The sequence below is a fragment of the Anomaloglossus baeobatrachus genome (genome assembly GCF_048569485.1).
Source record: "Anomaloglossus baeobatrachus isolate aAnoBae1 chromosome 5 unlocalized genomic scaffold, aAnoBae1.hap1 SUPER_5_unloc_4, whole genome shotgun sequence".
Lineage (NCBI taxonomy): Eukaryota > Metazoa > Chordata > Amphibia > Anura > Aromobatidae > Anomaloglossus > Anomaloglossus baeobatrachus.
Window position 1 is genome coordinate 323,925 of NW_027441808.1, and position 25,533 is coordinate 349,457.

General features: G+C 46.3%; 2 protein-coding genes across 2 annotated transcripts in view; both read left to right on the forward strand.

Moving 5' to 3' along the window:
* Positions 1–25,533, forward strand: part of LOC142259225 (uncharacterized) — a 65,391-nt gene that overhangs the window by 34,113 nt on the left and 5,745 nt on the right.
* On the forward strand, positions 131–18,795 carry LOC142259230 (uncharacterized). The gene is made up of 5 exons (XM_075331719.1): positions 131–385; positions 467–590; positions 674–771; positions 16,616–16,765; positions 18,730–18,795. The coding sequence occupies exons 1-5, from the start codon at positions 131–133 to the stop codon at positions 18,793–18,795; spliced, it is 693 nt and encodes a 230-aa protein (XP_075187834.1).

Genomic DNA, 25,533 nt, shown 5'->3' on the forward strand with positions numbered 1-25,533 from the left:
GGATATGGACAGGGACAAGATGGCGGAGAGGATATTACACCTCACCCTAGAGATCCTCTTCCGGCTTACTGGAGAGGTGAGAGATTCTGATGACGTCACATTACATCATTGTTATCTATGGGAATAACAGATGGACAGAACTGGAGAGGTGAGGACTCTGGAAATGTCTGGAGTGAGATTTATTACTGTGTCTCTCCATAACCAGGATTACACAGTAGTGAAGAAGACCTCTAGTGAGCGCTGTCAGGCCCCTGTGTCTGAGGGATGGGGAAGACCCCTGAGCCCAATCACGGGGCCTCCACCTCACCCCCCGATACATGAGGACATCAATGACCAGAAGATCCTAGAACTCACCTACAAGATGATTGAGCTGCTGACTGGAGAGGTGACACTGCTGGGAATGCTGGGACATTATACAGTAACGCTATGAAGGGATCGGGGGTGACGGTATCATTGTATGTGTCAGGTTCCTATAAGGTGTCAGGACGTCACCGTCTATTTCTCCATGGAGGAGTGGGAGTATTTAGAAGAACACAAAGATCTGTACAAGGACGTCATGATGGAGGTTCCCCAGCCCCTCACATCACCAGGTAATAGACAGGACTAAATACACACGGCCTATAATTATCTGTATGTAAGGAATGAATTCAGTCCCTGTATGTGTCTCCTCCAGTTCTATCCAGTAAGAGGACAACACCAGAGAGATGTCCCCGTCCTCTTCTCCCACAGGACTGTAAACAAGAAGACCCCGATGTCCCTCAGGATCATCAGGTAGATGGAGAGAAGGAGCCATGAAATCTCCCTATGATGTGTAGACAGCTGTGAAGGTCTTGTGCTCAGTCTTGTTTTATCCTCCAGTATTATATGTGTTATACTTGTAAGGGGCGGATGGACCCCTTACACGGCGGTGCAGTTTTCCCCCTGAAGACACCCCACGCTGGGGTAGCTAAAGATGTTAATATTAATGTTAATTGTGTTTTATGGTAGTAACGGGTTTTCTCCCCTAGATGTCAGGGTGGGACGGCTGTCCCCATAGGAACAGTACAGGAGAGAGGAGGAGCCGGACAGTCTAGGGGGGAGGGTGAGAGGTTGCTGTAGAGAAAAAGTGTAGTGTCTGCTGGGACGGGGGAGAAGGAGCAACAGGGGCAGAGTGTGGGAGCGATTGTGGCAGTTAGCCAGAGAGAGAGAGAAAGGAAAGTGTCCGGATCGGGAACCAGCAGTGTACAGGTGGGACCCGAAGAGGCTTAGCCGGCGAAGCAGAAGTGTGTGGGTCAAGTCTGCATTAACCGGAGTGTGAGCCTAGGTGAAGTAAACGAGAGTAGCCGGGCAAGGCCCCTGAACAGAGAAAACAGGAACAGTTTCCCCGGCAGGAATTGTGATTTGACGCTGCAAGATTTGTGTACCGAGACTGTTTTGAAGACATGTGTAATGAAATGCCTTTTGGTTCAGCTGATGCCTGTCTGCGGAGTCTTCCTGAGTCGGTCAGCGCGCTCCTGCCATCCACACTCTGCCCCACAAAACATTCCCCTGTCCCATTAGTGACGGCTGTGCCGGGGGTTAGCCTGATGCATGAAGCGGCCGACTCAGCGACTCCTGAGGCACCCCCGGCACCCCTGTTAAGGTGAACTCTTAATCAGAGATCACTAGTTGCCTACTGCCTGGTCTAAATGGTGTGGACCGAGTGCATGCTTGAAAAATGAGATCAGACACAGTCGGATATTCATCTTTCCTCGACAGAAGTCAGCCCATGCTATGCTTTATTACAACTGAGCTTGCTCTGATATAACCTTGCAAAGGGGCATGGACAGCCCCACAGTGAGCATACTTGGATGTGTCCATTGGTCAGTGGGTTGAACAATGTGTTAGTCCATGAGCTGATTGGTGGGCGTCATTGTAGGCGGGTGTATGACGTCATCGGATGGATCCATGGTGATGGGAGGGACATCATCTGGTGGATCCATGCTGATGGTAGGGTCTGTGATGTCATCGGGGGCCATCTTGGCTTCCTCTTTAGAGTGACTGGCTTATGTATAGAGAATTCATTTCATTGAACACATTTCCCACAGTGCTCTATGTTCAGAGGTTAATTAAGTATTTCATCTTATGGCTCTCCTCAACAGTCCCCCCTAAATACTTTATTAACCTTCTGACCCTACTGTGGTCCTCTAACAAATCAGCTCTAATGCTTTACCTGCAACTCTTTTCATTTTGCTATCCGCTATACAAGCAATGCTAAGCCTTTGCCCCGCACTGGTACAGACTGTTGATCAGAGAATTGATAACATCCCGCACACACAGTTCACAGAGGTATAGGTAACAAACCAGTCCTTAGAACAGACTATTTAATGCCGAAGAGCTTACTCAGAATTTGAGATTAATCGATTAGAAAGAGTAAGGCAATTGTAAGAATAAGCTTCTTACTGTTATGCTGCAGCTTTTAGCATTACTGTTTCTGAAAGGCTGATTCTCAGTCAATATCTGAGTGCTGTCCGCGTCTTCGAGACTTTTCTACCCGAATACACCTGATTGTATCACAACACTAATGGATCTCTTCTTGTCTCGGGTCTATAATCTACCACCAGGAGGCCTTTAACAAGATTTCCCTTCCCATGGATCCGATTACTTTCAGTAACACAGAGTAGCACTTTTACGGCTTCAAATACCAACAAATAAAACAATACCAGTTACCTACAAGTGTATGTTATCCTTAAAAAGTCACTTAAACCCTTAAAATAATTGATTGGTTCAGGTCAGATAATGTTTTTCCCACCATGAGCCTTTCTTTTTGTAATGTTCCTGTACCCATTGTTCCCTTGGTTATGGTTATTTCCCATGTATCATCCCCAATCTAGAAATTCTCCATAAGGTTCTATGTGAGAGAATCCAGCACTATGTGTGTTGTGACCCTCATTTTGCTGGTACGATGGACTCTTTACAGCGGTTGTTGTCTCCAGATGGGTTTTCCCTCAAGCTTCATGGAAGTTGCTGTGGTTGTGATAAGCTGGATTGGTCCACCTGATTCTGACTCATGGCTCATTCTGACTTGTCTTTTTAGGATCACCCAGTCTCCTGGCTGGAGACCACGTGCTCCTGACACACTGATTTAGGATCTGGAATTGGAGGATACACATATTTAACACACTATATAGGCAGTTGTATACGGCTCGTACATCACTGGTCAGGATATCACACTGTATCTGCAGTATCTGTGAGAAATATAATCACGTTCTAGGTACTAAACCAAAAATACCTTATATAAAGATCTAATTATTAAGGAAAACGAACATTTGTTACATGATTTGCAGCGTCCACCATTATCTTGTGGATTGTTACATGTTTATGTTATAATCATTAAAATTCCAAACAACATACACCCATGTAACTATAGACACAATTAAATATTCGAATAAAGGAGGGGCAGGGATTGGGGCAATAGCCCTAAACTCTCCCTACCTCGCAGCGGAGGTCGGCACCCTATAAGGCGAATTGGCGCCCCCGCTCACCGACGGCTCGCCCTCCCTATCCCTACACTGCTAAGCTAATACGTGCTGCTAATGTCAGTGAGGGAATATAGAAACCATGAGATACCGGGGATAAAGAGGCGTCTATATGGATACATATCCAATTCCTTCCAAAAGATTAAATATTCACACTCTGTATTTACATAGCTGTTTGGTAGCTTAAATCAATATGATACAGCAAATTCAAGGACCAAACCCTAAAAGAAATTAAATATCTCACATGTATAACATGTACCCACTGTATAAATATCATAATAATAAGGCCAGGTAAAGTCATGAGGAGATCTCGTCCAATCACAGACTCTCCACTGTCCAATTCACACTCAGGCTAATAAAATAAACGCATATTTGTCAGACATTTAGCTTGAAAGAAGCGCAACGCATTTCTCCCCTCTTCACAATGGGAGACGGGGATTCATCAGGGGCATCCCCAGGTACTGATCTCTATAGTGACCTCTGGTATAGAATATATTCTTTTACCGCTTTTTAGGAACTCCATCTTTACATACCACCAGCATCATGAGTTTTTCAGCAGTAACGTTTTCCACACTGGATATGTTTCAGAGCAGGCCTGAAAAGAAATTCACTCAACACGCACAAAACTCATATAAACCTACTCATGGTAGATGTATATGACTAATCTGCAATCAGCGGAGCAGTAGAGCGGATGAGGGGCGTGTTGCTACGAGGTCTTTACAGTTTTTTCTACCTTAATAGGCACACGTCTTACAAGACTGGATGTGTCTGGCCACCTGGGTACTGAGCAGTGGTGCCGCCCATATCTTGTCCATCCCAACACCTTTGTCACATGTGTTACCTGGGCCATTATTGAGTAGAACGCTCATGGCAGAGAAAGCTTACCGCCCTTTATCCACAGACCTTCCTCAGTCACTGGCTCCCTGCGTCTCACACTCCGTTGCTTGCTGAATCGCTTGTTCCTGTAAGGATTTAAGAACACAAGGAGTGACCAATGTCACGGACGACGTGACAGGAGCCACCGAGGTACTGGTCTGCATTGTATAAGGACTCTCAACTCTAGGCCCATTCACTGCTTCTTTGTTGTGCACCTGTGCGAGCATCTCCTCCGGCTGCTGCCTATATCCACATTTTGACTATCTTACCCCTTTCTGCTCTACAAACCACAGTGATCGCAAATCTGCAACTCATTCTCCTATTCCGATGAGAGAGGAGTGGTTTGATTTTTATTACCTCATGTTGTGTAACCTCAGCATATCCAGTGCAGAATCAACTAGCATCTTGGTATCTGAATCCATCTACGGAAAAACTCAAAATCTGCATTAGCAATGGGCTCATCTGAGACATGTTCAAAACCTGACAATTCTTGTTACATCAGAGCAATCATGAGATATATGTCTGTCTGCTGTATCCTCCTCACAGATAAAAATATAAAGAACACTTAATAGAAAAACCCAATCGATGAACAAATTAAAAACTTAACAATAGGCGTGACTTTCCACATCATCTCCCCCCCCTTTTTGAATCTATTATCCAAAGCATAATTAGATTAAAAAAATGTGTGGCCCCGGAGCTCTACATTTAGGAATAAAAGTCACATTGTGTAGATTGTACCTAACCGGGAACACCATAAATATTATGTTATGTATCATTTCATAATGGAAATCCATTTCAATGGCTTTTCAACCTTCGCTTGAACCACAGAAATTTGCATTACAATCTTTCTTTCTATAAAAAGAAAACAGATGATTCAATACATTATATATAAACCACAGAATGCCATAAATCATCCACATACCTTAAACCAAATTATTAATATATTATTAATAAACATTATTATTATTATTAACAACAATTATAATCTTAATGATAACACAACCTGTGGATATAGAGGCGTTAATATTTGCAAAATTGAGGAAATTATCAGGAAATTTTCAGCATCTCTGTGATAATTCTGTCCATGAATACTATTACTTTTTTATAAATTGCTGCTTTACCATAGAAATCCATCTGATTAAACAGCTTCCTATGCTCTTGTATCTACCAATAAATCTAAACATTTCCACAATTAAGTTTTATTCCTTTAGGATAAAATTAGTAACATAAAAAAACTATTGTCAATGACCTTTTTTCCAATATAATTTGCAATGAATTAAATGTGGAAACCCTTTTTTTTTTTTCTCTTCCCTCTTTTTGCCTTTTTATGACAAAACAATAGATAGGACTAACCCCCTTTGTAACTTGAAACTCTAGTGGTAAACCTGTATTTTTCCTCTTCCCCCTGTAGCCAAAAACAGGTTTTGTTTCTTTTTTTTTTTTTTTTCTTCTGCAAGACAACTCAACATTGCGACCTCTCTTCGCATGGATATATTTATCTTTTATATATTTATTTATTTTTAAAACATACAACTCTCAGGATCAATCTATCAGAATGGAATATTTATTTATTTTCATCAGATCTGTTTTAAGGTACGTTTATTTTAAGGTTTTTCTATTTTCTTTTATTGCTTACTAATTAATAAGATATTGCTCCTTGTGACTGTCCTGACTCAATCCAACTTGCACACTAGATCTATATTTAGTGTTTTCCACAACTACCCAATCATTCAATATTCCATCTTTTAGTGCTATAAACATTTACTAACACTTCATGTTATTCAGTGGCTGCAGTTTTGTCAGCTCCACTGAGGCCTGTAGAAAATGGCTCCACAGCACGTGATTTCCTTCTCTTTGTTGGGATTGCAGCATCATGTGGGGGGAGGGGAAGGTAAACTTTTTTTTTTTTTTTCTCTCAACTATTTCCCCCTATATTCCATAGTCTGGATTTTATACAGACACACACATACATTTATATATATCATATACACACATTCAGATATCTACAGTCCTGTTCCAACTACAGTTAAAAACACTCATGTTTCTGTCTAAGTATATAGTACTCCATCCAATCCATTGCACATCCCCATACTCACTCTCTGTCTTTGTCTCAGTCATGCCTCAGCCATGTGCTTCATCCACCATTTTAAAATCTGTAGGAACATGTGGCAGAGAAAAGGGAAAACTGACCTCACATCTGCTCAAACTTTGTCTCCCCATTTTCTATAGTCTGTACTTATACATATATATTTATACACACACACACACACACACACATATGTCCTAGATCTAAGTCTAATTATAGATAAAAACACTTATTTTTCTGTCTAAGTATATAGTACGCCATCCAATCCATTGTTCAAACATTTACAGAGCACATGGTCTTCTTCACACATCCCTTGACTCACTTCCGTTTCTTTGTCTCAATCATGCCTCAGCCATGTGCTTCGTCCACCATTTTAAAATCTGACCTAAAATGGCTGCTACCAAAAATAGCACATGGTTTATCACAGGATTGCGGCCTAGAGTCCCCACATCCCAACAAAGTCCACTTTCATCCGGATTTTTCCGGCACAACTAGACACAACATCAATTTCTCAATCTTTCTTTCAAGATAAACAACACCAACAAAACCAACAAACAAAGACAGGAGACGATGACTCACAACTGACACACAACTTGAACACTAAGTAAAGTTTTTGTTAAGTCTGCAGCAGGCGCCTCGTCACGGTGTCCCTGCCCAGTTTCTACATGGTCCGTAATTCATAAAGACACCAATGGTGTCACCTCTGGCTACAAGGTGCCCGTACCAGCCGATTCACGTCCAGCGCTTTTTCTAGAGCCCAAGACACCTCATACCAATTATATCACCCAAGCTTGCGCTAAGCCCCAATGGTATCCGTACCAGCCATTTCACGTCCAGCGTTAGGCCCCAAGACTACCACGTACCAGCCACAATGCGCAACTTAAACGCTATGCCCCAATGGTATCTGTACCAGCCATTCCACGCTACACTGCGCTAGGCCCCAAGATTACCACGTACCAGCAGTCCCACGTATTTCCTCACAGAGCCATAAACTGTACCACAGGCGACAACCGTATACTATACCACAGACAATATCCTTTACCATATCAACAAATTTGAGAGCCCGTGAAAAACACGTGCCTAACCTGACCAATTAAAACCTGCCCTATATCTCTAGGTCTTGTACCAAACCGTATTAACTACTTAAGTTTCCACTAGAACCACAAACCATATCACAGGCGACAACTAACAGAACTCATAAACCCACATGCTCTCTTAACTACCAGTCAATCTCTCCTCAAGACAAATACAGAAGAGGCAGCAGGCAACTGAATATGTGACGGTTCTTCCGAGATTAATATGGCCAATAGCCGTGAGACCCGTCTGCCCGTCAACAGATACCCCAACAAACCGGACACAGTCAGGCAATCAGTGCCACACACCCCACCGAGACCACGGGAAGACTACAGATTATGAAAAATCAGCAGACCTACCATACTCTCGTTTGGAAGTGATCAATTTCCTGGGGTGTCCAGCACGCCATGCCATTCCAGTTGCCGGTTCATCAGGATTTCAGGTGTCTCCATCTATTGGCTCCACGTTGGGCACCAATAATGTTAAGGTGAACTCTTAATCAGAGATCACTAGTTGCCTACTGCCTGGTCTAAATGGTGTGGATCGAGTGCATGCTTGAAAAATGAGATCAGACACAGTCGGATATTCATCTTTCCTCGACAGAAGTCAGCCCATGCTCTGCTTTATTACAACTGAGCTTGCTCTGATATAACCTTGCAAAGGGGCATGGACAGCCCCACAGTGAGCATACTTGGATGTGTCCATTGGTCAGTGGGTTGAACAATGTGTTAGTCCATGAGCTGATTGGTGGGCGTCATTGTAGGCGGGTCTATGACGTCATCGGATGGATCCATGGTGATGGTGATGGGAGGGACATCATCTGGTGGATCCATGCTGATGGTAGGGTCTGTGATGTCATCGGGGGCCATCTTGGCTTCGTCTTTAGAGTGACTGGCTTATGTATAGAGAATTCATTTCATTGAACACATTTCCCACAGTGCTCTATGTTCAGAGGTTAATTAAGTATTTCATCTTATGGCTCTCCTCAACACCCCGTTACATGTGGCGTAGTCGGCAGGATCCGGACTATCTGCGGGGGGTCCCGATCCAAGAATGTGAAGATCAAGTGGTGCCTAAAGCGTTGGACCAGTCGCAAGACGGTGCTAAAATGGCCGCCATCTTCACGAACACAGTGAGCGCGCGAAGAATTGGCGCCAAACGAAGAACCCTGAGCTGGCCGGCGAAGAAAAAGAAGTGCAGAGTGCGCCGCCCAAAGAGGGGAGGTACCGGCCCCAAGATGCTGATGAAGACGAGCGACGCGGCCGGTGCTACAGAGAAAAAGAGGCGTCGCCTATGCTGGGTTGACCTAGTGAGTGAGGCTAGGGGTGGAGTGTATCCAAGAGCGGGAAAAGTAGGCCCGTCTCCACCTTCCCTGGTGCCTGTACAGGAAAAGCCACAGGAGACGCCAACTCAGCAACTGGCATTAAGTAAAATGGAGACGCAGACGAAGAAGCAAGCTGCCGCGGGCGCGCTGGTGACTACCAGACTGGGAAGAGGACGCCCAAGGCGGAGTGTAGCCGAGGAGGCACTTACCATAAAGCTACCGGCTGTGCCAGGAGGTCCGGAGCGGCCCGCAAAAGTAACGTGCGTCACTTCGTGGGATGCCGTGACCGGAGAAACATCCACGGAGGTCCGGGCCACTTACAAGACGCAACTGCAGCCGGGAAGCGAGACACTGGGAACACCCCTTCAGAGTCCGGAGGTGGTTACGCCAGTCAAGGTAGGACCTCCAGCCTCCACAGAAGTTCCGGCCCCGGGAGAGCAACATGCCCCGGAGTTTGAGGAAGATGAGTGGGGTTTTTCTGGGAACCGGTAAAGCCGGCGCCCCTAACCCGACGACAGTCCCCGCCGCCTGAGATAGATCCGATGCAAGAAAGGCTACTGGCCGAGACCGTGGCCCGGGAGATGATGGCCGGACCCCTTAGTGAAGAATTTGACCGGCAGTGTAGCATTGGCACCGTGGTCAAGTTTAATCAGGCCGAGGGATACGGGTTCATAGAAGACGACGAGACCGGGGATCACTTCTTTTATAACCGGGTCAATCTGGACATTGAGGGGTTACCCCAACGCCTCCATACCCTGTACCCAGGGGAGAAAGTGAAGTTCCGGAGAGAAGTGGGATGTCGGGGCCTGTTTGCAGCGGGGGTGACCCGGATGCCCACTGCTCAGGAGGTCGCACAGTGGCAACAGGAGATCGAGTGGGAGGAATGTCAGTACCGGAGACGTACGCAGCAGAGACCGGTGCTGGCTGAGACTGGTCGGCCAAGAAACACGCTGGCGGTGTCGCCAGAAGTAGTTACAGGACCGGTAGCTGAGCCGGAAAAGGGAACGCCGGCGGTATTGACGATTCGCCAGAGTATGGTGACGCACCCGGTGGTCGTTGTTGGGAGTCCACAGCCGTCCCGTCCAGCTACCCCGTCACCCCCGCCGGGGGCCGAAGAGCCAAAACCGGAGACAGAGGAATCAGAGTCACAGGCCAATTATGAACCATTCCGAAGGCTGCGCCGCTTGCCAGGCCAATCCCTCTCCGAATATGTTAGGGCCCAGCGGACTGAATGGCTGCGCGCCTACCACCCCGCGTGAATCACAGCGATCGGAGGTGATGGACATATATGCGTTGAGAACCGGTATTGTTAAAAAAAAAAAAAAAAAATAAGAAAAAAAGAAAGAAGAACCGGTGAAGATTTATAGTTGTAGCAACGTTCAAGCTACTGAGCCCGGAAGGAGCCTGATGCCGGACTGTGCAAAGACTCCCTCCGTGATTGTGACGGAGATTTTATTGTCTGTTGCTTCCTACCTACAAAGACCGGGAGTGCTGGGAGAGCCTCCGGGCAAACATGCTACAAAGACCGGGAGCTCCCTTGGAGGGACTCCGGGCGCCGGACTTGCGTGCCCATTGATCGTGTTTTATGTGAAGGTTTTAAAGTTTTATCAAGAGATTGCCTTGCTGGTTAGGTTTTGTCTTACAGATTCGAGCCTTGCCGGGAGGCTAAGGCAAAAAGAGGGGAGGAATGTAAGGGGCGGGCGGACCCCTTACACAGAGGTGCAGTTTTCCCCCTGAAGACACCCCACGCTGGGGTAGCTAAAGATGTTAATATTAATGTTAATTGTGTTTTATGGTAGTAACGGGTTTTCTCCCCTAGATGTCAGGGTGGGACGGCTGTCCCCATAGGAACAGTACAGGAGAGAGGAGGAGCCGGACAGTCTAGGGGGGAGGGTGAGAGGTTGCTGTAGAGAAAAAGTGTAGTGTCTGCTGGGACGGGGGAGAAGGAGCAACAGGGGCAGAGTGTGGGAGCGATTGTGGCAGTTAGCCAGAGAGAGAGAGAAAGGAAAGTGTCCGGATCGGGAACCAGCAGTGTACAGGTGGGACCCGAAGAGGCTTAGCCGGCGAAGCAGAAGTGTGTGGGTCAAGTCTGCATTAACCGGAGTGTGAGCCTAGGTGAAGTAAACGAGAGTAGCCGGGCAAGGCCCCTGAACAGAGAAAACAGGAACAGTTTCCCCGGCAGGAATTGTGATTTGACGCTGCAAGATTTGTGTACCGAGACTGTTTTGAAGACATGTGTAATGAAATGCCTTTTGATTCAGCTGATGCCTGTCTGCGGAGTCTTCCTGAGTCGGTCAGCGCGCTCCTGCCATCCACACTCTGCCCCACAAAACATTCCCCTGTCCCATTAGTGACGGCTGTGCCAGGGGTTAGCCTGATGCATGAAGCGGCCGACTCAGCGACTCCTGAGGCACCCCCGGCACCCCGTTACATACTTGTGTAATGAGAGTGGTGGAGATGGCAGGATTAGGAGAGATAAGAGATTTGATGATTCCTTTAGGCCTCGTTCACACTACTATATTTTCAGTGCTGTCCATAAAATAACACAATGTCTCGCCCTCAGACCATTGTTATTGGATGTGGCAGTGCAGATGGAGGATTTTCTTTCTCACTGACTGAATCTGCGTGTGAGAATAATCCCAGCATCCTCTAGTGCCTTCCGTAAATCGGAGGAGACTCGTCCATTCAGGTCTGTGTCTGCACAAACCATCAGATTCCCACCAGCTCCACCATACAGCAGACATTGTGTTACGGATACATTGCAGTTCTGTAATGGAGGAAGCTGTAAATGGTCTTGTAAATTATTAATAGCGGCTGTAAATACCGGATTGTATATGGATGACAAATAAGAAAAGCCTTGTCCTAGTTTTCTGGATGAAGCTGTGATGATTCTTTATCCGGCCGTGTGATCCCGGCATTAGAGGCCGTTACATCCCGGGAAGAGAGGATTTATCTAGAAAGTGTAAAATCTTTCCCTTCCCTGAATATTTCTGCCTCCGGTCACATCCCGTCTGCCGGTATAACGGGCTCCATACCACAAAACTTACATCCAACTCATCAATTCTGTTGGGTTTTTCTAAGTCACTTTTTTTGTCTTCCCTTTATTTTTTTGTTTCAAAATGGTGCAAGAAAAACTATTCACACCTGGTGAACTTTTTCACATTTTTTTACATTACAGCCACAAAAAATTGATTTTATTGGGTGTTTATGTGATGCCAACACAAAGTAGCAAACATTTGTGAAGTATAAAGGAAATTATACATGAATTTCTAAATATGTTAAGAAATTTAACTCTGAAAATTGTGATGTGCATTAGTATTCAGCACCCTTAGTGAATTCTTTGCAGGACAAACCTTTCACTACAATTACTGCTGCCAGGCTTTTGGGGGTATGCATCTTCCAGCTTTGCACATCTAGAGGTGACATTTTTGCCCCTTCTACTTTATAAAACAGCTCTATCTCAGGTAAATTGGATGAAGGCGTGTATGATAAAAATTTCAATTCTTATTCTTTTGCTTTTAAAAATATCAATTATTCTATAAAGACCAAATTTGTGGAGTTTATGACTTATGCCTGCTTTACACGAGACGACCGATCGTGCGGTTTCACAATCGATCGTACCCACCCCCGTCGTTTGTGCGTCACGGGCAAATCGCTGCCTGTGTCACACAAAGTCGTTAAACCGCCGTCACACGTACTTACCTGCTGAGCGACGTCGCTGTGGGCGGCGAACATCCTCTTCCTGAAGGGGGAGGGACGTTCGGCGTCACAGCGACGTCACACAGCCGCCGGCCAATAGAAGCTGAGAGGCGGAGATGAGCGGGACTTAAACATCCCGCCCACCTCCTTCCTTCCGCATAGCCGGCGGGTGCCGCGGGACGCAGGTAAGCTGTGTTCATCGTTCCCGTGGTGTCACACGGAGCAACGTGTGCTGCCACGGGAACGATGAACAAGCGGCGCCATGTTTAATAAACAATTTTATAAAACCTAGCGACGAGTACATGACTCACGATTTGTGAGCGATACTGCGTCGCTAGGAGGTGTCACACGAGACATCTTGTATGATGCTGGATGTGCGTCATAAAAACCGTGACCCCCGACGATACTTTGCACGATTGGTCGTCTCGTGTAAAGCAGGCTTTATAGTTGTCCTGTGGACAGATTCTTCCCCCTGATCTCTGGATCGCTCCTGCTTTTCCACTGACCGTAGGCCTCTTACCTGCTTCTCTATAATTGGTGCTCTCCTTGCTTGGGATGTCATTTTCGGTGGACGGCCATGTCAAAGTCGTTTTAGAGTTGTGCTATATGTGACAACTAAGCATCTGGAGATTTGTGTGAGGGGTGAACTGTTCTTAATTAGGCCAGATCTTTTGTTTCTTTGATTGCCAAATCAAGAGAAGTTAGCCATTGTTTAATGTCAGACTGATCGGAGCCCTATTGCCTGTTAAATATGGATTGCCTCAGCCTCTGTGACTATTTTCAATTAGAGGAATATTATAATCAATCAGTGTTTATTAAAAGAATTTTAAGAAATACAGAAAACAAGAAAAAGAAGAGTATAGGAAAGTATTACGTTAATATCAAACACAGCGTATATACATATCATACTCTCATATATTCATATCATTTCTGCCTTGTATTATTATCACTGTACTCTTGGGGTAATCCTCAAACTCCACTGCAGACTCTACTATTAATCCAGCTGTCTCTGGACCCCTGGAACATAATGATTTATTCCAACTTAATACATATGAAACAAGGAATTAAGATCAAGAGAGAACCAAGAAGAGAGGAGAGATCTAAAGACAATGACAAGGGGAAACGGGGGGACCGGATACTGCTACCGGAATATATTAGAAAAGTCCGCTGTTTCCTTAAATGATATCCAAGGTTGCCACAACCTCACACATCGATTGCCAGTGCCGTGGGATAACTGCTTGTGCCGCTATTAGACAGAAGCGCAGCAGACTCTTTTTCTGTTGCCCTATGGATCCGGGAAGGATTGATAGAATTGCGGTTTTGAATGATGGCGCGACTCGTTCCTCCGTCATTTGATTATAAATCTGATACACCTTTGACCAGAATGGGGCCACTCCTTGACACTCCCACCATATGTGCGCCATGGTTCCCTTTTCCCTATCGCATCTCCAACAACGATCTGATACCAAAGGGAATGCCTTGTGGACTCTAGTGGGGCATTGGTACCACTTCGTCAGTAGCTTGTAACCTGTTTCTTGTTCATTACTCGCTACAGATATTTTATGGGAGAATATATATGCCTTTTATTTGTCTTCCTCTGTGAGGTCGTATCCCAATTCCTTCTCTCATGCCCGGATATAATTGGGGTCCCCCGACCCTTGTCTATTTAATAGGTTACTTATTAATGAAATCTGGTGTGTGGGTGGTGTCTCCCTTGAGAATAGTTGTTCAAATGGTGTGGTCGGTATTATTCGGGGAGATCGTCCCCCCCCCCCCCCCCCCCACCATATTTGGAATTTACAAATGACCTTAGCTGTATATATTGCATCCACTTTAATTGTCTAGAGGGGGATTGGGTCTGTAAATCCTCAAAGGATGGTAAAGATCCCTCTCTCATTATTTCACCCATTCTGATAGAGGAATATTATGCAGTCGAATTGAACTGAACCAATGAGAGAACAGCCATCTCCCACCAATCCTGTAAGATACAATATCCTGAAATGAGAACTGAGGGGTATAAAAAGGGCTTTGCTCCTCTTTCCACATTCATTTTGCAGGACTTCAGCCTAAAATCCACATTTTTAGCTGGAAGATCACAGATCTGCTTCACTGCTCAATGTTGAGCCCACAATTGTGCCTGGAGAACCCAGGTGAGGACAGTTCAGTTGCCTGGCTACATATCTTGCTGTGCTCAGTCATCTTTCTAAGCTTGCCGCTATCTCCTCTCAGTGGGTGCTCATCAAAAGCGAGCTGCTGCTAACTGGGATAGTTGGCCCAGGAAGCCCCGAAGTCGCAAAGTTTCTAATCCCATGCGAGACAATGGATGGATGAGACTCTGTCACTTGTACCATCTTGGGATCTTTCTGGAAATGTACAGTATGATTTTTCCTGTTGGTGAACCAGTAACGTCCTATCAAGGTGTGGTTCCCTCACCCTGTGTTGTCTGAGTAGTGTTCTGCCCACAAGGAAGGAGTGCGGGTGTTCAGTGGGATGAGTCCTGGTCTGAGCGGTCTTTCTGAAGATAGCCAGGCCAGCGGACGACCGTACCCACTGACCATTGTGTCTCCACACTATACTCCTGCCATTTTTGGATGATGGATTGAAAAGTGGTTAGTCAGAACTTTGGCTAATTTTTTTTTTTAACTGAACCCTGCTTTACTTTATCCCACAACTTTATCCCTGACCTATCTGGTGTGTTCCTTGGTATTCAAGATGCTATTTGATCCCTAATGTTCTCAAACAAAACTTGTGAAACCTTCACAAAACAGCTGTAGTTATACTGAGAATAAATGATACAGGTGACTCAATTTACTAATTATGTGACTTCTGGAGGGAGTTGGTCACTCAGGGGCATCACACTACAAGGGGCTTAATACAAATGCACATCACAATATTCAGATTTATATTTTTAAATATCTAGAAAACCATCTATCATTTCCTTTACACTTCACAAATACTTGTTACTTAATGCTGGTATATTACATAAAATCCTAATAAAATACATTTACTTTTGTTGGTGTAATGTAAAAATAAGTGCAACGTTCCGGGGGTGTGAATACCTTTACAAGGAGCAAAATTCCTTCATGACTCTAAAAATATCAGACCCATCACAAAATCTAGTCCTGACAACCTTCAATAATATACTTATTACAGAAGGCATCCAAGCCCGCCTTGAATTTTTGTAGTCTATCAACAATTATTTCATCATATGTCAGAGAGTTCCATATTCTCACTGCTCTTACAGTAAAGAATCCCCATCTGTGATTATGACTCAACCTCCTTGTCATCATTGCAGGCCTCAGTTGTAAAAAGCTCATTAGAAATATCTCAGTCATGCCCCTGATATACTTGTACATTGTAATAAAATCGCCTCCTGGCCTTTGTGTTTCCAAAATGAATAACCGCAAGCTTGCTAACCTGTCCTCCTATTGCCGTCCTTCCATTCCTTTAATGGTCACTCTTCTCTGCACCCGCTCTAGTTCAGTTATGTCCTCCTCATTCACTGGAGCCCAAAATTGTGCAGAATATTGTAAGTGTGGCCGCACTAGTGACTTGTATAGAGGCAAAACTGTTTTTGTCCGGAGCATCTGTGCCTCGTTCACTGCATCCTATTATTTTATCTGCCTTGGCAGCAGCTTCCTGGCCCTGGTTGGTTTTCTCGTCCTCCTGCACACTCACGTCTTTTTCAGTGTCATTATTATGCAGTAATTTTGAAAAAATTAAAAAAAAAATTGCAGTTTAAAAATCAGCCAAAAAAATCTGGAAAACTAAAAACCTGCAAACATACAAACCCCCCCCCCCCCCCAAAACAAGCAAACAGATGAATATTATAAAATAGTCACGTGCCATACATGTCAAGTAAAAGACACTTCTTAATATTATTGGATCAAGAATCTTTATTTCTGTTCCTGCAGCCCCAAAACGAGGAATTGTCTTCTCCTTCATGCCATACATGTTAGCGTTATTTCTGCAGCCAGTGATCGGATATAAAGTCTCCAGTAATTATATTACTGTACAGGATTCTTTATGATGTTACATCATCATCTTCTCCCCATTCAGGTCCCTACAATATCGGATCCTCTCAGTGGAGATCTTCTATATCAGAGAATTCTCCTGATTGCCCCGTCAAGGATGGATATGGATAGGGACAAGATGGCGGAGAGGATATTACACCTCACCCTAGAGATCCTCTTCCGGCTTACTGGAGAGGTGAGAGATTCTGATGACGTCACATTACATCATCCTTATCTATGGGAATAACAGATGGACAGAACTGGAGAGGTGAGGACTCTGGAAATGTCTGGAGTGAGATTTATTACTGTGTCTCTCCATAACCAGGATTACACAGTAGTGAAGAAGACCTCTAGTGAGCGCTGTCAGGCCCCTGTGTCTGAGGGATGGGGAAGACCCCTGAGCCCAATCACGGGGCCTCCACCTCACCCCCCGATACATGAGGACATCAATGACCAGAAGATCCTAGAACTCACCTACAAGATGATTGAGCTGCTGACTGGAGAGGTGACACTGCTGGGAATGCTGGGACATTATACAGTAACGCTATGAAGGGATCGGGGGTGACGGTATCATTGTATGTGTCAGGTTCCTATAAGATGTCAGGACGTCACCGTCTATTTCTCCATGGAGGAGTGGGAGTATTTAGAAGGACACAAAGATCTGTACAAGGACGTCATGATGGAGGTTCCCCAGCCCCTCACATCACCAGGTAATAGACAGGACTAAATACACACGGCCTATAATTATCTGTATGTAAGGAATGAATTCAGTCCCTGTATGTGTCTCCTCCAGTTCTATCCAGTAAGAGGACAACACCAGAGAGAGGTCCCCGTCCTCTTCTCCCACAGGACTGTAAACAAGAAGATCCCGATGTTCCTCAGGATGTGTTTCCTCCAGCTCTATCCAGTAAGAGATATCTACTCATGTACTTTCTGCACTAATTTTGTGTTTACATTTTTAGGCTTTCTGCTCTGTTTTTTTCAGCTGTATTTTCTTTGCTTCTGCTTTTTCTGCTGTTTGTTTCTAGTCCCTTCTATATGTTGTTATGAAGGCAACTCAAAGACCTGCAGAGAGTTTATGAATATGTGCCGCCCCCGTGACCAGCAGCCGCCGCTGCTCGAGTCCGGACTTTCAGGGGTGGTGGCTCGAGGGTCTCCAGACCCAGGGGTCCTGCGGACACTCCGCATGAAAAGGTGGGGGGTTGGATGTATATGTACAAAATCCGTAAGAGAAAGACCTTGCCTCACCTCGCGTAGGTGCTCTGGAGAAAAGTCAGTAATTGGAGTATGGTAACTCCGGCACACTACTAATTTCCGGTAAGAACCAAGGAGACATAGTAAATTGAAAAAATCTTTTCTTTTATTTTGCTTGTGAGATTGTGAAAGAAGTGCTGTACAAAAGTCCGCCAAGACGTTTCGGCCAATCGGCCTTCCTCAGGTCGGACAAACTGGAGAGCAGCAGGAGATGAAGGAGTAGAAAATGAAAGTAGATGTACTTGACCGTATGTTGGACAGCAGGGTAAATGGTGGTATACACAGGAATACCTATGTGGTTATATTGTGAGTAGTGGGTCACTCTCTTGTCAGGAGGGCAAAGTTAGTACAATGTACCTCTGGTAACCGCAATATGGTAACCGGAAATTAAGTGTAGGGGGTCACCAAGTTTCGTCAAATGTGACACAAGACCTGTGTTAAGGCAAGCTTCCAGCATGCTTTAGTGTAAAGAGATCATTATGCTTCCATGTTCTGTGTATGCTGTCAGCACTCTTAAGTGCTCAGGGATCCTGTTATTCCAAGGCGGTTGTAGCTCAAGTGATTATTCAAGACCAGGGGCTGGAGGACAAAATATGGTCAAGGGGTATATAGAACAGGGCAGGACCTGACCCAGGTAGTTACCTATGGCTCCAGTGATTAGGCATAGGAGGAGGTCCAGGAAAGGTGAAGGGAGTCCGGGCGACTACCGGCGGGTATCAGAGGTGCTGGGAGGCACAGGACGCGCGGTTCAGCCTCCCAGCACCTCTGATACCCGCCGGTAGTCGCCCGGACTCCCTTCACCTTTCCTGGACCTCCTCCTATGCCTAATCACTGGAGCCATAGGTAACTACCTGGGTCAGGTCCTGCCTTGTTCTATATACCCCTTGACCATATTTTGTCCTCCAGCCCCTGGTCTTGAATAATCACTTGAGCTACAACCGCCTTGGCATAACAGGATCCCTGAGCACTTAAGAGTGCTGACAGCATACACAGAACATGGAAGCATAATGATCTCTTTACACTAAAGCGTGCTGGAAGCTTGCCTTAACACAGGTCTTGTGTCACATTTGAGGAAACTTGGTGATCCCCTACACTTAATTTCCGGTTACCACATTGCGGTTACCAGAGGAACATTGTACTCACTTTGCCCTCCTGACAAGAGAGTGACCCACTACTCACAATATAACCACATAGGTATTCCTGTGTATACCACCATTTACCCTGCTGTCCAACATACGGTCAAGTACATCTACTTTCATTTTCTACTCCTTCATCTCCTGCTGCTCTCCAGTTTGTCCGACCTGAGGAAGGCCGATTGGCCGAAACGTCTTGGCGGACTTTTGTACAGCACTTCTTTCACAATCTCACAAGCAAAATAAAAGAAAAAAGATTTTTTCAATTTACTATGTCTCCTTGGTTCTTACCGGAAATTAGTAGTGTGCCGGATGTATATGTACGGCTGGGCCGTATTCGAGTTCGTGACGCCACCCACGGTGTGTGGTGAGGTTGGACACCACCGCTGCTGTGACGGGGCACCCGGGGGAGATGTTGTGCAGCCAGTTGTTAACCCCTCCGTGGGCAGGGATGGTGGCCCCAGGACTTGGTGGGCGTTGGTGCAGGGAGATGGGCGACCGCAGGGTGCTGTTGTACTCACTATTATTGAACACACGAGTCTCTGGTAAACCAAAATAATGGTGGGCTGCGCTCTGGTCCCCCACCCGGCTGGTGGTCTCTGCCTTTCTCCCGCACCTTTGTGAATGTTGGAATACCTGAGCCTGAAACTTCAGGAGTCCACTCCCGGCTTGTGACAGTCTAGGGAGCCCTTATCCGCAGACGCTGGCCCATGGGATCTCTGAGCCGTGGCGGTGGCCTTTTCTCCCTTCTTGGTGGGCTGTTGTCTTCTTTCGGGACTTTGGGTGGGACAGGACCTAGAGTCCTGGCCTCAATCAGTTAATTAACTAGTCCCCAGTAGTTTCTGGACCTAGCTTCTGGGTCTGAGTACCCCCCTTTGTGCTCCGGTTTCCGGGTCGGTTCCCCGGGTCGGTACCGGTGGGCTACAACCCTGTCCCGGTTCCACCTAGCTGTCTTCCTGGCTCCTGCAGACGAGACCACCGTCTGCCTCCTAGCCAAAGGCACCAGGGCTCCAACCCTGGCACCTGTTAGTTTTCCTCAGGCCCTGTCACAGGCCTGGCCTCCACTCTCCTTGAACTCTACAACTCAACTGCCTACTTTCTCCTGCCTCAGGCTATCAGGACTCCTTGGTGGGCGTCTTCCAACCACCTGGTTCCGCCCCCTGGTGTGCCCATCAGCCCTGAGGGAGGTGACTAGGGTGTATATGGTCGGCTGTGTGTTACCTTGTAGGGGACAGGTGTAATGCGGGGCCCTATCTGTGACTACCTGGCCTGGCCAGGGCGTCAAAAATACCCTGTTTCCCTGAAAATAAGCCCTATACCGAGAATAAGCCCTAGTTACAGTCAGGACCAGTATTGGGAGGAGTCAAACTGTGCAATTTCTCAGGAACCCCAGTCTCTTAGGGTCCCCATCAGTTGTATTCTAAGGTTGATTGTTTAAGGACCTTTGATGAAGTCATGTGACATGATGTAACCAAAGGTCTTTTAATTCTAGGAGTCTAAAAAAACTGAACAGGACACAGGCTGGCATGCAGGACTGATATTAGGGGAAAGGGAGAGCAAACTGGGCAATTACACAGGCCCCCATTCTCCTAGCGGCTGCAGTGTTTATATGCCAATTATAGGACTGCTTAAGAACATTTTTGACATCACGTCATGTGACCAAAGTAAAAGTGGAGAAAAAGGCCTCAATAGAAACAAGTGCACACCAATATACAGTTAGGTCCAGAAATATTTGGACAGTGACACAATTTTCGCGAGTTGGGCTCTGCATGCCGCCACATTGGATTTGAAATGAAACCTCTACAACAGAATTCAAGTGCAGATTGTAACATTTAATTTGAAGGTTTGAACAAAAATATCTGATAGAAATTGTAGGAATTGTACACATTTCTTTACAAACACTCCACATTTTAGGAGGTCAAAAGTAATTGGACAAATAAACCAAACCCAAACAAAATATTTTTATTTTCAATATTTTGTTGCGAATCCTTTGGAGGCAATCACTGCCTTAATTCTGGAACCCATGGACATCACCAAACGCTGGGTTTCCTCCTTCTTAATGCTTTGCCAGGCCTTTACAGCCGCAGCCTTCAGGTCTTGCTTGTTTGTGGGTCTTTCCGTCTTAAGTCTGTATTTGAGCAAGTGAAATGCATGCTCAATTGGGTTAAGATCTGGTGATTGACTTGGCCATTGCAGAATGTTCCACTTTTTTGCACTCATGAACTCCTGGGTAGCTTTGGCTGTATGCATGGGGTCATTGTCCATCTGTACTATGAAGCGCCGTCCGATCAACTTTGCGGCATTTGGCTGAATCTGGGCTGAAAGTATATCCCGGTACACTTCAGAATTCATCCGGCTACTCTTGTCTGCTGTTATGTCATCAATAAACACAAGTGACCCAGTGCCATTGGAAGCCATGCATGCCCATGCCATCACGTTGCCTCCACCATGTTTTACAGAGGATGTGGTGTGCCTTGGATCATGTGCCGTTCCCTTTCTTCTCCAAACTTTTTTCTTCCCATCATTCTGGTACAGGTTGATCTTTGTCTCATCTGTCCATAGAATACTTTTCCAGAACTGAGCTGGCTTCATGAGGTGTTTTTCAGCAAGTTTAACTCTGGCCTGTCTATTTTTGGAATTGATGAATGGTTTGCATCTAGATGTGAACCCTTTGTATTTACTTTCATGGAGTCTTCTCTTTACTGTTGACTTAGAGACAGATACACCTACTTCACTGAGAGTGTTCTGGACTTCAGTTGATGTTGTGAACGGGTTCTTCTTCACCAAAGAAAGTATGCGGCGATCATCCACCACTGTTGTCATCCGTGGACGCCCAGGCCTTTTTGAGTTCCCAAGCTCACCAGTCAATTCCTTTTTTCTCAGAATGTACCCGACTGTTGATTTTGCTACTCCAAGCATGTCTGCTATCTCTCTGATGGATTTTTCTTTTTTTTCAGCCTCAGGATGTTCTGCTTCACCTCAATTGAGAGTTCCTTAGACCGCATGTTGTCTGGTCACAGCAACAGCTTCCAAATGCAAAACCACACACCTGTAATCAACCCCAGACCTTTTAACTACTTCATTGATTACAGGTTAACGAGGGAGATGCCTTCAGAGTTAATTGCAGCCCTTAGAGTCCCTTGTCCAATTACTTTTGGTCCCTTGAAAAAGGAGGCTATGCATTACAGAGCTATGATTCCTAAACCCTTTCTCCGATTTGGATGTGAAAACTCTCATATTGCAGCTGGGAGTGTGCACTTTCAGCCCATATTATATATAGAATTGTATTTCTGAACATGTTTTTGTAAACAGCTAAAATAACAAAACTTGTGTCACTGTCCAAATATTTCTGGACCTAACTGTATAAACAAGGTATATAAATTTTATTGTGTCCGGAACATACAAAACACAGATAGACGATTAAAATCATTTAAGAACAAAACAGCCATCTGTCCCATACACTACATATAATTCTGTGATAAATATATTTTTTTTTATATATATGGTCCCCAGGGAAAATTATATACAAATACGGCAAAAATAGAAAAAACCTCTATAAAGCAGCGGTACAGTGAAAGGAGAATAATAGTAGCATATATAGTGGATATAGTCTATCGCAAAACATAATAATAAGGATACAGGATAAGAAGTGGTATAGTGAAAAGATGACAAATGGCTAAACCTGTGATGAATATTTCCTATATTAGAATTCACCCACAGGACACAACAATGTCACAATATAACACCATAACAGAATAATTTAAAGGACGACCCCTGTGGAGTGGCCATACAAAATACAAGAAGTACCGTATTTTTCGGACTATAAGACGCACCGGACTATAAGACGCACCCTGGTTTTAGAGGAGGAAAATGGGAAAATAAAACTTTAAGCAAAAAATGTGGTCATGACACACTGTTATGGGGCGAGGATCTGCTGCTGACACTGTTATGGGGGTAATGTCCCCAAATTCTCTACTAAGGTACCCCATCCTGGTAATGATCCTCCTGCCTTGTATATGATCCTGCTATAAACCCCCATCCAGCCTGTTCACATACCCCCCCCCCATCCAGCCTGTTCACATACCCCCCCCCCATCCAGCCTGTTCACATACCCCCCCCATCCAGCCTGTTCACATACCCCCCCCCACCCAGCCTGTTCACATACCACCCCCCCCCACCCAGCCTGTTCACATACCCCCCCCCCCATCCAGCCTGTTCACATACCCCCCCCCATCCAGCCTGTTCACATACCCCCCCCATCCAGCCTGTTCACATACCCCCCCCATCCAGCCTGTTCACATACCCCCCCCATCCAGCCTGTTCACATACCCCCCCCCCATCCAGCCTGTTCACATACCCCCCCCATCCAGCCTGTTCACATACCCCCCCCATCCAGCCTGTTCACATACCCCCCCATCCAGCCTGTTCACATACCCCCCCATCCAGCCTGTTCACATACCCCCCCCCATCCAGCCTGTTCACATACCCCCCCATCCAGCCTGTTCACATACCCCCCCATCCAGCCTGTTCACATACCCCCCCCCCATCCAGCCTGTTCACATACCCCCCACCCCCATCCAGCCTGTTCACATACCCCCCCCCCCATCCAGCCTGTTCACATACCCCCCCCCCATCCAGCCTGTTCACATACCCCCCCCCCCATCCAGCCTGTTCATATACCCCCCTTCATCCAGCCTGTTCACATACCCCCCCCATCCAGCCTGTTCACATACCCCCCCATCCAGCCTGTTCACATACCCCCCCATCCAGCCTGTTCACATACCCCCCCATCCAGCCTGTTCACATACCCCCCCCCCATCCAGCCTGTTCACATACCCCCCCCATCCAGCCTGTTCACATACCCCCCCCCCATCCAGCCTGTTCACATACCCCCCCATCCAGCCTGTTCACATACCCCCCCCCATCCAGCCTGTTCACATACCCCCCCCCCCCATCCAGCCTGTTCACATACCCCCCCCCCCATCCAGCCTGTTCACATACCCCCCCCCCCATCCAGCCTGTTCACATACCCCCCCCCATCCAGCCTGTTCACATACCCCCCCCCATCCAGCCTGTTCACATACCCCCCCATCCAGCCTGTTCACATACCCCCCCCATCCAGCCTGTTCACATACCCCCCCCCATCCAGCCTGTTCACATACCCCCCCCCCATCCCTCCTGCTCATATACGGTACTCCCATCCTGCTATATGCCCCCATCGTGCTCATATACCATCCTGGTATATGGCCTGTATCCTATAGCACAGAGAAAAAAATAAACGTTTATACTCACCTTTTCCTCACTCCCTCCAGCACCGATCATATCTTCCTCTCTGGCACGCTGATCTGTGTGTGTGGAGCCGTTCCCCTGCTGCATCGCGATATCTTCCTGTCTGTGCCGATCAGCTGACCGGCTCAGCACAGATCAGGTGACCGGCACAGACAGGAAGACGCGATGCTGCAGGGGGCCGGCTCCACACACGGGGACGGGTGAGTGCACTGATTCACTGCACCCCGCGCTGGTAATGACGCGCGGGGGGCAGTGAATACAGCCGCACATGATCACTCCAGGCTGTAATTGCCAGGGGTGATCATGCGGCCGGCTCTTTACTATCCGCTCGTCCCCGCATGTCCTCCCGCCCACCTGTCAGCGCCGGCTTCTGCGCTGAGAGATGGGCGGGAGGATGGGCGTGCATATGTAATGAGTGGGCCCACGTGGTCACGGCAGGCGCTGCTGCTGCCTGCTCGTGCCCCCGATGACCTGCAGCACCCAGCCGCAGCCCTATAGTCAGACCATAAGACGCACCCCCAACTTTCCCCCAACATTTGGGGGAAAAAAAGTGCGTCTTATGGTCCGAAAAATACGGTAGTTACATCTGTAATGGCCAAGACTACAATCAAGGTATACAATGTCACAATTGGTCTCCAGACATGTATTATAAAGAGTAGCCTCTATAATAATCCATTACCGATAACTGATTATAAAGACCCTATGGGAAAAATGAATGACACGGATAACCAGAAGACAATACCCTATTAAAAAGGAAAAAGCCTTTACCCACACATTGAATTAGTAGTTGAAAAATCAATACTGTGCAAGGGAGAATATAAATCCCTGGCTACTACAATACCATGTCTGGACCCTGGTAACCGCTGCAAGAAAAATATGGGGACCCAAGGAAAGAGGGACAGTCAGGCAGTCTGCCCGACACGTGTCGCCGCCTATTGCAGCTTCATCAGGGGAAAGTGACACACAACATCAACCGGACAATTAATAAAGCTAATGTGATTACCGTAAATTGGTATCTGGTGGATGTGCAGCTCCACATGTGGAGAGGGAGGCGGGCCCGCCATGATCTGCATGCGGTCAAGCAGCACGGAGGAAGTGAGGAGGTCACATGGTTCATGTTCTGTGACCATGGAAACCAAGTACACAGATCGTGCCATCATAGACAGACCAAATAATGATGAACTTTCTCATCCTCCATATCTGCAACCCTGACAATAGAGTGTGTGTGTGTGTGTGTGTGTTTGTTTATATATATATATATATATATATATATATATATATATATATA

Bases quoted from the DNA above. Each gene is read 5' to 3' on its own strand.
- LOC142259230 (XM_075331719.1), top strand. From the start codon at position 131: ATGGACAGAACTGGAGAGGTGAGGACTCTGGAAATGTCTGGAGTGAGA. The intron at 591-673 runs GTAATAGACAGG...TGTCTCCTCCAG, and splicing joins CCAGCCCCTCACATCACCAG to TTCTATCCAGTAAGAGGACA. The intron at 772-16,615 runs GTAGATGGAGAG...CTCCCCATTCAG, and splicing joins ATGTCCCTCAGGATCATCAG to GTCCCTACAATATCGGATCC.